General features: G+C 45.4%; 1 protein-coding gene across 1 annotated transcript; it reads left to right on the top strand.

The window, feature by feature from the left end:
• The first annotated feature begins 895 nt into the window (after positions 1-895).
• Positions 896-15,157, top strand: IER3IP1 (immediate early response 3 interacting protein 1). Its single transcript, XM_056138125.1, has 3 exons — positions 896-1,077; positions 12,379-12,480; positions 13,946-15,157. Exons 1-3 carry the CDS (start codon positions 987-989, stop codon positions 13,999-14,001), a joined length of 249 nt encoding a protein of 82 aa, XP_055994100.1. The 5' UTR covers positions 896-986; the 3' UTR covers positions 14,002-15,157.
• The last annotated feature ends 2,296 nt before the right edge of the window (positions 15,158-17,453 follow it).

Genomic DNA, 17,453 nt, shown 5'->3' with positions numbered 1-17,453 from the left:
GGTGTTATCAATGCCCCATAGCTACACTTTTTTAAAAGTAGAAATAAATAGTGAAAATTAATGTCATTACTTTCTTTGCAAAGAAAGTAAGTTCAGCGCTGGTAGATAGCTCAAGGTTTAGGGTCACACGCCCAACCCATCCTTCCAGGACTGGGTGAACTCTGGTGATGTCCAGAATGATGTCCAGAATCATCTTAACTTTCAGATCAATGTCACTGGAAGTGGCCCCTGGGCTCCCTGGGTACTGCTTGGGAACTCTCCCCCTACCCCCCAAAAAGAAACATAGTTTCTACATGTAATAAACAGGCTATACATTCCATACAATTTCCATATGTAATTAACAGATCAAGACGATTTCCCACTCTTGCTCTCCTGCTAAATTCCAAAAATCCGGTGTTTGATGGGATCACAATTTGGTTTTGATGAGGAGATGAGCTACACCCTTCAGCGCTCAAGGATTACTCTCCTGGCAGCAGGGCTTGGTGGGGCGGGGGAGGGGGTTCATCCTCGGTACCAAGAATCGAACAAGGGTCCACGATATACAAAGCAAGCGCCTTAACCCTGGGTGCTATCGATCCTGCCCGGCCCCTCACTTTGAACCAACGGCAGTTAAGAAACGCACGCTTGGTGTCTTGCACGCAGCAAACCCTGGCTCCCCGTGTATTGCCTCGAGCACCGCCAGGAATCATTCCTGAGCGGAGAGCCAGCAGAAACCCCTGAGTATTCCCGTGTGTGGCCCACCAACCAACAAAGCCTCCCACGCTAGGCCCGCACGGGTTAGCCCAAGTCCAAGCAGTAGCTAAGCGGCGTCTAAGCCCGGCGGACGCCGCGTGGGCGGGCCCTGGCCCGGCGCGGGCGGAGCTTCTGGGAAAGGCATTTTGGGCCTCGCCGGCGCCCGTAGTGGACCCGGCCCGCCGGCGCCACGTCCCTCGCGGCGGCCGCGGCGGCGTCGGTTGGCCTTTGGGCTGCTCCGTGTGGCCGCGGCCATGGCCTTTACCCTGTACTCGCTGCTGCAGGCGGCCCTGCTGTGCGTCAATGCCATCGCGGTGCTGCACGAAGAGCGTTTCCTTAAGAACAGTGAGTGCGGAGGGCCGCGTGGGGGGGACGCGGACTGCAGTGGGGCCGCGTGGTGGTCACCGCGGGGTGACGCGGTGGGCTGGCGGCCGGGGGTGGGGGTGGGGGTGGGGGTGGGGTCGGCGCCGGACCCCTGTCGCCGCACCGGTTTCGCACGCAGCCGTGGGAGTCCCAGGTCGCTGGGCGGGTCCCGGGGGTCGCGGTGCACGCGGGAGCGGCGCGGCGGTGGGCTGCGGACGCCCCCCCGGGCCGCGGGGCCACTGCGCGGGGTGGGGGTGGGAGAGAGGGGTGGGCACAGGGCAGGGTCCCGAGCCCCGGAGTCTCTCGGGGTGCCGTAGGGGCGTGGCCCATTGGGAGCTCCGGAGAACAGAGCCAAGTAGGGGGTGGGGGGAGGGCGGCTTGGCCCGGGGTTTGAGGGAGGAGACTGGCATCAGGACCCCCGGCCACCTGCGAAGTGGCTTTGGGGGATGTGTCCGGAGAGCCAGGTTGCTGGAGTCCAGAGAGGGAGCTGGTACAAGACCGGCCCACCCGGGGTCTGCTGGAGACCCGGCACAGGCCACTTCTGGCCCTATCCCCCCACGCCCGTGGGAGAAGACTCTGCCCAGCGCGCATCAGCGGACACAGCCAGCCAGACTTGAGACGCAGACCCACCTGCAAGCACCGTTTGCGTCCCCTTGGCAGTTCCAGGAGGAAGGGGGTGTGTGCAGGCGTTAGCGTAGGTGTCAGGTGCGGTCCAGCAGAGCTTAAGTTACTTCAGTGGTCCTCCCCGTGGCAGCCGGTCCAGGTGAAACAGTGGACAGCATTTAGCGAGATGGCGGAGTGTTTAGGGCAATACATGCGAACTGGCGAAATCCAGGAAACATTTTTTGGAAGGAAGAGCTTCTAACCTGGGATGGTCCAAGTGAGTCAACCGTGAACCAAGTGCCCGGGAAGGATTGGAAGTTTGGAGGGAGCAGGGAGATGAATGGAGCTTAAGTACTGGTGTGAAAACTGGGGCAGATCTTATTCCAAAGCAGTGACCGTGGCCAGATTTGTGGCCCATTTGCAAGATCCTGCAGAAAACAAATTGGAAGGAGAGAAGAAGAGCAGGAAGTGCCATTCCTAGTTGAACAAGTGGAGTGGGTTTGGTATCAGCTGGGTGGTACGCTAATCGTCACAGTAACATCTTATTACTTAGCACCCTGTGCCAGGACTTTTAGCAACTGCTTTACCATCTGTTAACTGGTCCGCTTCTCACTCAGTCCAGTGAGACTGATCCTGTTCTCACCCCAACTTCACAGATGGGAATCGGAAGGCGGAGAGAGGGGGCCCTAACTTTTCTATCACCATACAGCTAGAAAGCATCAGAACTAGATTCAGACGTAGGCAATCGGGCTCCTTGCCAGTCTACAAAATGGAAAAGTAGGAAGGACCATGCTGAGGGTGGGATTGTTTCCCCTCTTGCAAATGATTTATTGAAGTGCTAACTCTTGGTACCTGTGAGTGGGACCTTATTTGGAGATAGGTGCTTTGCAGGTAAAGTTAGGTTATGATGAAATCACGTGGATTCAGGTGGGCCCTGGATCCAGTGAAGGGTGCTAATAGGGCTAGAGATATTCATGCACAGAGTTGAAAGAGGCTGATCTTGGAGCAATAGTTACAGGACCAAGAGTGCCCAGGACAGGAGATAGAGCGGTAGTATAGAGGGTAGGGATCTTGCCTTACATGCGGCCCACCCCATTCGATAATTCCCCAGTACCGTATATGTTCCCCAAGCCTGCCAGGAGTGATCCCTGAGCACAGAGCCAGATGTAAGCCCTGAACACCACTGGGTGTTGCCCTCGCCCCCACACCACCCCCAAAGTACTCAGGATTGCCCTTGGACAGGAAGAGTGGCATGAATATTTTTTTAGTACCTCCAGAAAGAACCAACTAGACCAACACCTTAATTTGGGGCCTCTGATCTTCAGAACCATGAGGAAATGGAATATGTGATAAAAATTTGTGGAGTTTTGTTAAAATAGCCCCTGAAAACTTGCACATCAGAAAATATTTTGAGGGACATGTAGGTACAATATTGTGTCTAGATATTGTATATGAGAAAGTAAAGGGAGGGAGGGGAAAAAAGTAAAGAAAACCACAGCCTGTTGCTTATATCTTGGTGTTCTGTCATAAACAATGGCGTGAAACTCCTTCCTTTACTGAGTCATTGTCCTGGAGGAAAATGATCATGGGAGTGAACAGGAAGGTGGCACATGATGAAATAAGCTCCAGGCAATCTGAGTGTGGATTGTATCTCTGAATGTTTTAGTGTGGATACGGGATACTCAGCCCGACTTGGGTCTGCAGAACAGAAGCTAGAGCAAGTACTAACTCAACTTTTAAGACTGTCTACAGTGACAGTGCTACTGTAGAAGGTAAATGAAATTTAGTGAGGAGATGAAATAGCTCAAAGGGCAAGAATTGGCTCCAAAGAAAATTGCTGACCAGGATGGTCCTGGGAGTCTCTTCCAATATTTAATGTTTAGGTTGAGTGGGATAAACTGACGAAAGACAGGGTTGAGTGAAGAGAACATCTCGAGTGTGGGGTTTCGCCCCTGCAGGGAATGTTGGAGAGAGACATTCTTGATTTGTGGCCTCTTTGTTTTGTCCTCTTCTGTCATAGGGAAGAAGAGAAAGAGGAAATCAAGACATCCCGGCACCCCCTTATTTTGTAGGGCCATAGTTCAGTCAGATTGGACTTTACCCTTGCATCTCATTCACCTTGTTACCTCTGAAGCCCCACTCTCCAGTTTCTTTGGGAGTTAGAACCTCAGATTATGATGGGTGCGATAGAGGCAGGGGACATGAACCATTACTTGATTGGAGGTTTAAATGACTAGTTCAGACCAGTGTAATATTAGCATTTAGAGCAGTGGAAACTGTTTAAGTCTAAGTATTAGCGGAAGAATTCATAATTTGGAGTGGAGGGGTTTGTCTTAAATCAGGTTGCAAAGATGTGTTAAAGAAATGAGTAAAGCAACCCACAGACCTTGTCTGATAGTCATAGCATGAGCATGACTATTTATAAAACATTCATGGGGGCTGAAACCATAGTGCAGTGGGTAGGGCATTTGCATTGCACACAGCTTACCCATGTGTGATCTCTGGCATCCCATATGGTCCCCTGAACCTATCAGTAGTGATCCCTGATGCAGAGCCAGGTGTAAGCCCTGCATGGCATCCAGGGTAACCTGAAAACGAAATATTGAGAAAAATCACATAAGCATGAATAAGCTCTTTAAATACTCCTGAAACTCATTTGTTGAGATTAAATAGAAATTATGACCTTAAACTATGTGAAAATTAATCTAAGTTTATCATATTATTCATCTTTTAAGATAGTTAAGGAAAAAAAAACTTTTCAGTGTTGTGTGTGCTGTTTACTAGGTACTTTCATGTCATAGTAGTATTTGATTCATGTTGAAACTAACTGTTCTCTACAAGTAAAGCATATTCATTCTCTAACTATAAGGTAATTCATCTTAGAGGCTGGAAAGCCCTTAGAACTGTAGCTTGTGCTTTTCCTTCAAAATGTGTCTGAAGTGTGGTGCCTGAGGTAAGGCACTTGGTGTGCCACAGATTCTACGGCACTGTATATGATCCCCCAGCACCATTGGGGGTAAACCCTGAGCCCAGATCCAGAAATAGCCCCTGAGCAATGCAGTGTGTGATCCAAACACCTACTCCCCCCCGCCCTCCACCCCCCCCCCCCCCCCCACACACACACACACAAACACACGTATCTAGAGCTAGGAGATGGCTCCAAGGACTGGAGGATGCAGAAGCCCAGGCTCAGGTCCCCAGCCACACGTGGTCCCCAGGCACGACTGGACTCCTGAAAGCAAAAAGACCCTCAATATATATCCAGCAAGGCTGCTTGCTGAACCTGCATAGATTTTTGTTTTGTGTGGGACTTGAATGTCCTAGCATCAGAGGAACGTGTTCAGTGTTCACAGTTGGTAACTTTTCCCATTTTTTTTTAAAAAAAAGTTTTTTGAGTCACCATGAGATGCAGAGATACAAAGCTGATCATGGTCAGGTTTCAGTCATAGAGTGTTCTGACATCCACACATCCTTCTACCAGTGTCCATTTCCCACCACCAATGTCCCCAGTTTCCCTCCTGCCACCCTCCTACCAGCCTGTCTATATGACAGCTGCCTTGCCTTCTCTCTCTCTTTCTCTCTCTCTCTCTCTCTCTCTCTCTCTCTCTCTCTCTCATCTCTATCCTCTTTGGGACATTATGGTTTGCAATACAGATACTGAGAAGTTATCAGGTCTGTTCCTTTACTTGTTTTCAGCTTATAGTTCTTATCCAGAGTGATCGTTTCCAACTATCTTTGTCATGGTGATCCCTTCTTTATCCCAGCTGCCTTCTCCCCCAGCTTTTGAGGCATTCTTCGAACTGTGGACCAATCCTCCTGGCCCTTGTTTCTACTGCCCTTGGGTATTGGTCTCATTTTATAGCCCCAAAACACACAGCAAAAATGCTATCTGCACTCCAATGTTCTTTGCAGCACATTGCAGCACAATAGCTGGAATCTGGAAAGAAGTGTTTTGAGAAGAGATGAATGGTTAAAGAAACTAGGGTACATCTACACAATGGAATACTATGCAGCTGTTAGGAAAAATGAAATTATAAAGTTTGCTTATAAATTGATTATAAATTGATGGACATGGACAATATAATGAGGAGTGAAATGAGTCAGAAAGAGAGGGACAAACATAGGATGATTGGACTCATTTATTAAAAAATTTTTTAAAAACTGAAAAAAATACTTTCCCCATCCAAATCCATTCCTGGATATCATGGATTGATGGCTGTTGCTACAGGCAGCTTTGACCATTTCTTCACTGCCAAGCCCCCAGCTATGGAAGCAGCAAGAAAGTCGTGAGATAAAATCTCTTTTCCCTAAAAATGCAAAGTGCTTCAAAGCTCTGGTCAGATTGTTTTTTTTTTTAATTTTACTTTATTTATTTTTAATTTTTATTAATGAAATACCATGAGGTACAGTTGTAGACTTACAAATTTTTGTGCTTGGGTTTCAATTATACAATGATCAAATACCCATCCCTCCACCAGTGCCTGTTTTCCACCACCACGGGTCCCAGTTTTTTTTTGTGTTTTTGTAGGAGTATTGCTATTTATTCAGCGACTGATTAGCTGATTGAATTGTGCATGAACTCCACCTTTGCTCGAGCGGGCCCAGTAACGTCTCCATTGGAGACTTTGTTGTTACTGTGTGGTGGAGTTCGCATATTCAATATGCAAACTCCACCTTACTTTTTAAAAATTTTTTATAATTTTATTTATTGAATCACCATGAGAGCAATTACAAAGCTTTTGGGTCTAAGTCTCGGTCATACAGTGAAACACCCGTATCTTCACCAGTGCCCATTCTCCACCACCAAAAACCCCAGTATACCCCCATCCCACACCCTCCCCCTACCTGTGGGGCAGATGATTTCCACATTACTCTCTCTCTCTACTTTGATTACATTCAATATTTTGACAGCAGACCCACCATTATTATTTGTGATTTTATTCCAACACTCAGATCTGCTGAAAAGGCAACAGTAGACAATTTGTTTTCTTTTCCTGGTTATGAATAACATGATGTCGTGTGACTGCAGTAGTGGCCGTGGGATTTTGAAATTCCGAAATTTTAACACTTAAATCTGGAGGGATTTCTGCCAAAAGCCACTGGGTTTTGAGATCTGCTCCTGAGTCTCTGGGATCATGGCCGTTGAGCAGCTTGATGAGGAGCCAGAGAGGCCGTTCGTGGGTGATGACTTGGGGTCTTGTTGGGGTGGGGAGTACAGGCCCGCCTCCCCCACATCCCATGAGGCCCTGCGTGTCTCGTCACTGCAGGCCCAAATCTGACTGTCCAATGGCCTCTGAAGGATGATGGCCACTGAGCCGCCTGGGGGAAGCAGGCGGAGGGACAACACCCTTTCCCCCCTGGGGTGGCCCAGCGACAGTAACCTACTGCGGGGTCCGGACACATTTCTGCCAAAAGCTGCTGAGTTTTGAGATTTGTTTCTGAGTCTGTGGGATCAAGGCCGTTAAGCAGCTTGATCAGGAGCCAGAGAGGCCGTTTGTGGGCGATGACTTGGGGTCTCATTAGGGTGGGGAGGACAGGCCCGGCTACCCCCCACCCCCATCCCGTGAGGCCCAACAAGTTTCGTCACTGTGGGCCCAAGCCTGACTGTCCAATGGCCTCTGGAGGATGACGGCCACCAAGCTGCCAAGAGGGAGCAGGCGGAGGGACAACACCCTTTCCTCCCTGGGGTGGCCAGGCGACAGTAACGTACTGGGGGTCCGGACGCATTTCTGCCAAAAGCCACTGGGTTTTGAGATTTGTTTCTGAGTCTCTGGGATCATGGCCGTTAAGCAGCTTGATCAGGAGCCAGAGAGGCCGTTCATGGGCGATGACTTGGGGTCTCATTCGGGTGGGGAGGACAAGCCCGGCTCCACCCCCATCCCATGAGGCCCTGTGTGTCTCGTCACTGGGGGCCCAAATGTGACTATCCAGTGGCCTCTGAAGGATGGCGGCCACTGGGCCGCCAGGGGGAACAGGCCAAGGCACGAAACCTATTCCCACCTGGGTTGGCCCAGCACCGGTAGCCTACTGCAGGGACTGGACGCATTTCTACTTAAAGCCGCTGGGTTCTGAGATTCGTTTCTGAGTCTCTGGGATCATGGCCATTAAGCAGTTCAATCAGGAACCAAAGAGGCTTTGCCTCCAATTATATAGCTGAGCCGGAGGTGGTTTGTGGGTGTGTTTCCCACATACCTAACTTTTGGCTGTTTACTTTCTTGGTAAACTTTGCCCCAAGTTTTTGGGGTCTAGCCAAAGGCACAGCAGCAATTTTGGGGTATCTGGAAGTCTGAAGGCGCCATGAGGCTGCAGATGCACTCACCTCACAGGTACAGATTGACCTGCTGGTGGCACCATACCCCCACCGGGTCCCAGTTTTTTAAGTAAACAACTGAAACCCCAGAAGTAGCAGTTTCAAGGAGACACTTTTTAATAATAAAAAGTAATTCTTGGCTCCTGGTCTATTAATAGTAACTTTTGCACTAACCTATGGACCATCTAAACAGGTGATTTTGCTTTCTTACCAAAATTCAGTTTTATTTCCCCCCCTTCTAGTGGAGTAAAAATAGAAACCATGCTAACATTAACTGAGAGCTTACTAGTTTTGTTGTTATTATTTTGGATTATTTTGGGTGTTTGTGGTGGTGGGGTGGGCTCTGTGTGTGTGTGTGTGTGTGTGTGTGTGTGTGTGTGTGTGTGTGTGTGTATTTGAGGCTACACTGGGCTGTGCTCAGGGATAGTTCCTAGTTCTGTGCTCAGGGAACCATATAGAGTCCTGGGGATCCAGGGATCCAACTGGAGTCAGACACGTGCAAGGAAGTGCCCCACCTCTGTTGTATCTCTCCAGCCCTGAACTTCGTGTATTGAAATTATGGAAGGGGTTGCAGCTCCAGTAGGCCTCATCCTGAGCTTATTCTTTGGAAGCAGTTAATTTTTACTTTTCCGTGTTTTGAGTCATTGACTTACAGCTTAAGAAGTGTTATTACTTATACCTGGAAGCAGAGTCCTTCATGGAGGCACCACTACTCCCCTCCCTCCTTCCCTCTTCCCCTGCCCTATCTCTTTGTGTCTGTCAGTTATTTGGAATAGTCCTTGTATGACCATGTATGACCAATATTCATTATATGAGTGTGAGTGTTGCTCATAGCCAAACAATAGAAAATAATAACTCTCACTCTTCTAGAAAGTTCTTCTAGTGGATTCATTGGGATCCTGGATTGCAACTATTTCTTTTTCCTCTTTTAGTTAAACCAGGGCCCCCCGAACAGCAGGGGTCTGGCAATGCAGTATCCTTGTCCGCAGTGCAGTGCTGCTGAGACCTAGAGATGCTTAGGGGGCCTGTGGTGTGTGGTACCAGGGATCATACTGAGGGCCTCGTGTGTGCAAGGCATGTGCTTCCCTCTAGGCTTGTCTCCAGTCCTTTTTACAGAGTTTTGAAGATCGTGTTCCATTTACTTTTCTCATTTCTCATTTCTCTGTTAGTAAATCTAATGGCATTCTGTTGCCCATGACATTTTTTTTGGTAGGAAATCTAAGCTGTCTGTAAAAGCCATTAGGGTTTACCTCTTTATCTTTAGAGCCATGCTCAGAGTGGGCCCTTGGTCTAAAGGTCTATCATGCCTTTCAGTTCTGTGATATTCTTTCTAGTATTTATTATACCTGTCCATCTATGTGTCACTGCCTCCCTACCCCATCCACTTTCTGGAATACCAGTTATTTTGCCAGATTTTTTTTTTATTCTTTTTTGTTGTCAGAGGGTGGGAGGAGCTGAGCTGGGAGCATCCCAGCAGTGCTCAGGAATCACTCCTGACTGCTCCTGTGGTGTTGGGGGTTGAACCAATGTTGTTTACATGCAAGGCCAGCACCTTCACCTCTGTACTGTCTCTTCAACCCTCTCTTTACCATCAACTTTGTCTTTCTGGTAAGTTTCCTGAACCTTGGGGCCACATCCAGCCTTATTCAGGGACTACTCCCCCGCTTGATGCTTGGGAGTCACACCTCGTGCTTTGGGGGACCATATGGTGCTTGTATACCAACCCAGGACCTCACACACACAAGCTCAGTGCTTGAACCCTGCACCTTATCCCCAGCTATCCACCTTCCCTGGACATTGTTTTCCCACAGGAGCTGTTCAGAGCAGAGTTCTGCTTTGGGTGAGCACAGAGAGAGTGCAGCTACTAGGGCTGCACCTGGTGATATCTTGGTGGCTATTCAGAACCTCTCTACCACATGAGTTTTTTCCTTCACTGAGCTGTGAGCATTGATGCTTCACTGTAACAGTTGCTATTTAAATGCTTCATGCTAATTTAGCAAAACAAGGGCTCCTTCTTGACTCAAGAATGCTCCCCCCCCCCCTTTTTTCAAAATAGCATCTGTTTTTGTTGCTTGGCAATAGTAGCTTTTCTTGAAATATGTTTGTTTTATCAGTAGTTTCTTCTCTTTCTCCAAGTCTTACATTTTGTCTTTCCATGTTAAGAATTGTTTCTTCTTGGTTGTTAGTTTGCTAACAGTAAGATGCTGGGAAGTTCATTGGAAGCTTCTCTCTTTGTGGTTGGTGCTTGTTGGTTGGGCCTCAGAAGTGACTGAAGAAGTTAGATATCTTGAGGAGGATCCTCCCAGTGTTGGCATATCTGAAGTCTTCCTGGGAACCTGGCCAATCTCCAGACTGATTCTTTTAACTTCCTGCCTGCAGAACATAAATGTTTCATGTCCAGACTCCTGCAAGAGATGGGGTGGGCCTCTGGTACTCGGTGTATGCCTTTCATTCAGTCCACCCTCCCTGGATGTCCATACATCCCGTCCGTAGCTTCAGTGGCTCAGTTTCTGCTGCTTTCCTTCTGGTAGGGTCTGAAAGAGAAGGACAGTCTTCCACAGGGAGACAGTGCTGGAAGGCAGGCAGCACTCACTGCTCTTGTACATCCTTGTTTTTAATCCACTCTTTTTCTATCCCTGTTGCCCACATTGGCATTTGGAGGTTCTCTTGCTTTTCCGATGACAGTCACAGCACCACTTACCTCTGCTTTTTATCTGCTTCCTGCAGAGTTTATTTTTCAACTTTCTCTATTAAATAACTCCTCACGTTTATTTTCCAATTATTGATTGACTTCTCTTGTCTAGAGATAATCACTCCTTCTCTTATTCATTTATTGTTCTTTTCAGTAGGACTTCTGGAGAAAATGGAGAGTATGTGTTCATTGATGGGGCTTGGGACACCGGCCCCCAAATAAAGACATATAAAGTGTCTTACTTAAGTGGGAGGCACTTGAGAAAATGGCAGAAGCAAGATCACTCTGTGGGCTTGCCAGATGGTACAGCAGTCGGCGCTTGCCTTGCTTGCTGCCAGCCCCAGTTAGAGCCCCAGCACCCTGTATGATCTTTGAATACCACTGGGTTAATATCTTGGCACAGAGTCAGGAGTAAGCCTTGAGTCCTGGTAGGTGTTGCTCCCAAACCAAAGATCACTCTGCCCTGCCTCCCCCATTGCCCTATTTTTCCTGAAAGCAGCTCTAAGGTACCTTTTCTGAACAAGAATGAAGGAGCACCTTTATCTCCAGAGGAGTTTAGAAGGCTACACAGATTTTATTGCTGTTTCAACATTTGAGACATGTTGAACTCATTGTCCACACTGCTGTACCTTGTCAGTTCTTTAAAAATGTGTCTGTGGGGCCAGAGAGTGGATGGGGTGTTTGCTTTGGGGTGGCCTGGATAGTCCCCAGCACAAAACGGCTCCTGCAGCACCTCAGCTTCCTGCCCTTGCACTGAACCAGTGGCCCAGTTGGCTGAGAAACACTGGGAGGGACCCCCAGGCCTCCTGAGCACGGGTTGAAGGTTGAGGGGAAAACTCCACTCCCTTACCTATTGAAAGATTAAATAAATATGACCTCTCTGACAGGGGGGCAGTCATTTTGTGTTTCCCGCATGTTTTGAGGAACCATCTGGAATCACATTATAAACCACATTATAAACAGTTAAAGGTGAGGACTACCCCTTGGAACTTAAATTGCAACAGGAGTGCTGTTTCCCAAAGAATGTAGACTGAGTGAAGAATGGGGAATGAAGAAAGCAACATCAGTAAAATGTGTCAGGTAGTAGAAGCAAGTTGGAGGGGCCAAGATTCAGATCGGCATTCTGAGATTGTCTTTAGCTTGATTAGATTTGTCCATTAATACTGAAATCGTTCTCTCTACCAACCTCCCAAATCCCATCAACCAAGCTATGATTGAGTGATTAGTTCATGGTACTTTATATCCCTTAAATATGAAGAGGTAGTATTATTTGGAAGACTCAGCTATGATCTTAGAATTTGTCCTATTCAATCCTATTAGACTGGCCCCCTGAACTCCTCTGGGTGACCCAGTGATTCTGCAGCTCTAGATTCTCAGGTCCTGGCATTGAACCACTGGGAGGGGCCTGGGGCTTCCAGAGCACTACTTGGGAGGACCCTCCCCACCCCCAAATAAAATGAAAATAAAATCAAAGTGGAAGTGAAAATAACTTTATAATTGCTATCCAAAGTAAAACATGAACTTTATGGTATCTAACTGTAATAGTTTGAGCCTTAAGAATTTACATTTTATGTCCCTAAATAAAGACTTAAGCTAGTCTTTTAGAAGATGATCAATAAGGGAGAAAGACAAGTGTGCAATAAATTTTAACACAGCTAATCATCTTTGTATTGTGCAGTTGGCTGGGGAACAGACCAGGGAATTGGTGGATTCGGAGAGGAGCCAGGAATTAAATCTCAGCTAATGAACCTTATTCGATCTGTAAGAACCGTGATGAGAGGTAAGAAAGAAAATTAGTGCACATTCTTTTAAGTTTTTATTTTGTGGTTTGGTAAGTAGCAAAACTTCTTGAGTACGAATACCATCACACGCCATTGCTTTCTCTTGAATGTGGCTCTACTAAAACGTTGATTGGTTTCTTTCTTAACATGCCTCTGTCTAAGCCCAGTGGTATGAATCGTTGGACACTACCCCTCGGCTGGTAAACAGTGATGTTCTTTCGGAAACTTGCTGCTAAGCAGTCAAGTTGTCTAGAGTGGTGGTTTTCAGCTGTTTTTCCACCTAAAAACTGGCATTTGAAAACTACTGATTAGTACCTTCCTTTTAAAACTGTGACTTCTTTTACATTTGTTTTAAGGGGCCAAAGTGACAGTACAGCAGATAGGGTGCCTGCCTTGCACGTGGCCAACCTGGGTTCGATTCCCAGCACCATAAAGGATCCCGAGCCCTCCAGGTGCTATCCTGAGCATAGAGTCAGGTGTGAGCCCTGAGCACTACTACGTAGTGGCCCAAGAGGCAAAAACTAATTTGTTTTAAAATAAATTTCTTTATACTTTCATTGTCAGTAAATATTTGTTTTGTGTACCTGTTTTTATTTAACTGTATACCTGGGGTCTTGTAAAAGTTTTTTTTGGGGAAAAGTTTAATGAAGTCCTGCTCTAGAATTTCAGGAGAAACATGAAGCTCCCTTGTCTACCATTCTTTTGGGAATTAAGCAGCTTGCGGCCTTTTATTTAAAAGCACTGCAATTAGACTTCTCTTTCTCCTGTGTATATGTATCTTTGTCTGTCTTTTTCTTTCTGTTAGCTGCTTTACCCAAGCCTTAAGATAGAATGACAAATAAGTTCAGTCTTGCTGTGCTGTCAAAGCTGCAATGGCACATACGCTGCCCAAGCCCACGTGCTGCTTGCGCACACATCGCTGAGCATGTGTTGCTATCTCCCCTCTTGAGACGTGTGCTTTCCTATCCAATGCTGGGATGTGTGTACAGGCTCCTTCATCTTTGGGGAAGCCCGCGTGCTCTTGAGTGCATTACTCTCTACTCTCTCCCACTTTTTCTTCCTCTTCCCCTTCAAAAAACTCCGGATAAAATCAGTTTTACTTCAAAACAAAACAAAACGCCAAAGCTGCATCACTGCCATTGAATCTCCTTTGCCCGCTTTCTCTCATTGACAACCTAGATGTCTACGGGCCCAGGCTCCCTGTTCCTGAGGCCTCCCTCATGGGGGTTGGCCACTAGCCTGGCACTTTCTGTGGGAGACAGTCATCTCCCACTCGCGCAGGCCGGCTTCATGATTTGTGTTTCATGAGCCAGTGCATCAGTATATGTGCAAATGTTCCTGTTATTTACATTAATTTTATCCTGACTGTTATGATGTTAGATAATTGTTGTCCTTCCTGGAAGCTAGTAATAATTTTTTTCTTTTTTCTTTGTAATAACCAACTTTTTTTTTCTTTCTTTCCAGTGCCATTGATAATAGTAAACTCAGTTGTAATTGTATTACTTTTGTTGTTTGGATGAAGATAAGTGGAGGAGATGGAGACTCAGAGGAAGAGATGCCAACAGAAGTTATTGTTTTGGTCATTATTGGGATATGCATAACTTAGCTGGATGACTTTGCACTTGACAAAAATGTAAAGTTGACAATAAAACTAGAGTCCCTATTTATCTGATTTTAAAAAATATTGCACTTCAGTTTCATTGCAAAACGATCAGATCATCAGAGGCCGTACCTCTCCAGGAGTGGAGTACATTTGATTGCTGACCGACTGTAATAAAGTTAATGCTATGGTAAAAATTGTTGAAAGGGTACAAAGACTGTCACTTCTGTGCTTTCAGAGATTTTTCTCTCTCACTTCTCAGGGATGAATTGTTTTTTTTTAATTTGAAGTTCCTTGTGGATTAGCTATGATGCAAGAGTGATGATTATTCTAAATAAAAATTTTAATAACGTTTAACATAACTACATATAAAATGATAAATATGTAATTTGGATGCTTTTATTTTGAATCCTTTGGTTAAATATTTTGTCTATATATTGTCTTGGTTATGAAAAATTCAAATTTATAGTAAATACTGAGAACCATTATTCCCTGGTTTCAGGGAGATTTCTAATTTTATAAGTGAGATAGTCACATGAAAATTGTGTTTTCTGTTTTAAATTCTTTCTGTGCATTTGTTGATTTCTGAATTAGCCTGAATGATGAGACCAGAGCAGTATATTGTCATTGGTAGAAAAATCGTTATATAGAGTCTTTGCCCCTTCTAAAATTATGGCTTATTTTTTAAAGTAGCATACTGCTAGTTTGCAAGAACAACCTGAAAAAAAATTACAATGAAACTATACTAAATAAGAAAAATTTATTGTAGAGCATTTACTTCTCCCCAAAATTGAGTTTCCATTTCTTGGAGTAGTGTCCAAAAATCACATTAAGGGGTGTGATTATTTTTTTATTCTGTTGTTGGAATTCCTGTGCTGGACAAATTTTGTTTTTTTTGTTTTTGTTTTTATGTGTTTGGCCATTCCATCATCTATGCTCCTCTCATAATATTCTTTTATGCAGGAAAACACTATATAAATTGTTTTCTGGAAATATCAGTTATAATATTTCAAAGGGATAGAGTGGCATCTTTGTTTATAGGAGAAAATTTGTAAATAAAATTAAATTTAAGTCAAGCTTTTGTTTTGTACCTCAGTATTTTCCTGGCCTTGTTAACTGAATTAATTTCATTTTGTATAAAGTTCTTAGATAAATTCTTCATGGGCACATAGTCTGTTTTTCCCCCCAAGGAATGAACTGAATTTCTGGCATACCTCAAGAAAACTTCTGATCAACTTTTATGACTTAACTTCTACAGCTTTGGAGTAGGTATAGGACCTGCTGGCCATATCCTGTGAGGGATGGATATGGTCTGAGTTGCAGGCTTCCAGCCAAACCGAAGACCAAAACAGAAATTCTTACTTGATTTGTATGAATTGCTAATGTATGTCGAACTTAAAGGCAATGTTCTTTTGGCCTTACAAAGAGCTGATGATGGATGGGTCCCAAGTTTAAATCATTTAACAGATTTAAAAACATAGTCACTGGAGGGCGCATTTACATCTTTACCTGCAGAGAGCCAAATAGAATTTGTAAAAGAAGTGACCTTGGCCTGCTGCCATTTCCATGCAAAGAATATAAGTCTATCTTCATGCTGGTTTAGTGTTCAAGTTCACATGCCACTAAAGAGCCTTTGTGGTTGGGCAGCATTAGTGTATTTTGGTTCAGGGCTGTTTGAAGAGAGCAAATTCTGAACAAAAGCACTTTACCTTGGGGGCAGAAGATAGTACAGCAGTAAGGTGCTTGCCTTGCAGGTGGTCAACCCATTTTCCATCCTGGGTACCATGTATTGTCCCCTGATTATCCATGAGTGTGGCCCCAAATGAAACAAAGTTTCACTTCTTGAGGCCAGAGAGTTGTCTTGCACATATCTGACCATGGCTCAATCCCCAGCACTGCAGATGATCCCCCAAACACTGCCAAGAGTGATCTCTGAGCACAGATATGACCTGACACCACCTTCACTCAGAGAAAACAACAAAAGAGGCCACTCATACAACTCTAGTATTAATGAAAAAGACAAGACTAACCTCTGACCCAGTGGGGAGGAGAGGTAAAAGTTCCCTAGAATAGCAGATAATGAGAGCCCCTATAATTGCAACACGGAGCAAAAGAAATGTTAGATGCCCTTCTGGTGAACAGTCCAGTTCAAGGGGTTTTTGGACAAGCACCTTTGTGAACCTAACTCAAAATTTAGTAAGAATTTAATGACAGAAGTTATTCAAAGCCGATTTAGGACTTAGGCCTGGAGACCATGCTCAGATTTCTCTGCTTGCCCCCACCCACCTTCTGCTTGACCTTAAGTTTTTAAAGGTAAATCTATATGCACAGAGAGAACCAATTAATCTTTAACAAAGGAAATTTTTAAAAAAAGACTCAGGTATAGGGTTCTCAGTTAAGTAAAAGTTGATTTCTAGCAGACTTAATTGATCAAGTGTTGGTAACTAAGCAATTCCTTGTGTTGCAAAGGCAGTTCAGTTAGACCTACTGTACTGGGCAAGAGGTAACTAGCAAAGATTATTTGAAACTTTTACTAAGAACCACCACTGAATCTATGAGATCTTTTAGTTCATGCTCCTTCCAGCACCTCACGTATGATGAATGTACTCAGATCTTGGACTTTGCTCACATAGTCTTTGCTTCTTGGATTGGTGTGTTCACAGCAAGCCACTTTCTTGCTGATTTCAGTCTCCATAACATCACCTTGTTGAGACTGAGACCTTTGCCTAAGCATGTCCACAGGTTCTTTATGTGTAAACTATAACATGGAGGTGTTTCATTTAGTCATATCCAAAGCATGCGCAGAATCTTTTGTAATTTTTTTTGGATAAAGGGGAAACAAACGTGAGAGGAAGAGAAGGTTTATACACATTCCAAGATGCTGCCCCTTGGGGCCCATAGGGAAGGCCTGCGGTAGCTCTCCGAAATGAAAAAGGGATGTAAAAGTTTGACAGCCTATTGTTTGGGGTAACGGATGCGGAAAAATAGGGACCTTGACATCCCATCTAGTTGCTAAGAGCATTGCATGCCAATGCTATTCAAAGAGCAAAACAGGAAATGACTTAAGAAACGGTGCTATGTCAGAAATACCATCAGAAGGACTTAGGAACTACTCCTCCAGAAGGGGCTGGAAAGAAATGACAGGTTGTGTACTGCCAAGTAAATTAATAATACGAGGCTCAAACTGGTCCTAGGGCTTGGGAAACGGAGATTGCTCAAAAGAAGAGAGTTATGGTTCTTAGGTCCAGCAGGACACACCCTTAAAGGCGCGGATCTCGGTCCACGTGCTCCTCTGGTGACTGAAGAGCACGACTTGGTCCAGGTCAAGGTTGTCCCAGCACAGGAGGGAAGCCGGGACGGATGGGGCGGAAA

This window comes from Sorex fumeus, unplaced genomic scaffold (genome assembly GCF_029834395.1).
Source record: "Sorex fumeus unplaced genomic scaffold, SorFum_2.1 ptg000128l, whole genome shotgun sequence".
Classification (NCBI taxonomy): domain Eukaryota; kingdom Metazoa; phylum Chordata; class Mammalia; order Eulipotyphla; family Soricidae; genus Sorex; species Sorex fumeus.
This window is presented reverse-complemented; position numbering and strand designations above follow the sequence as displayed.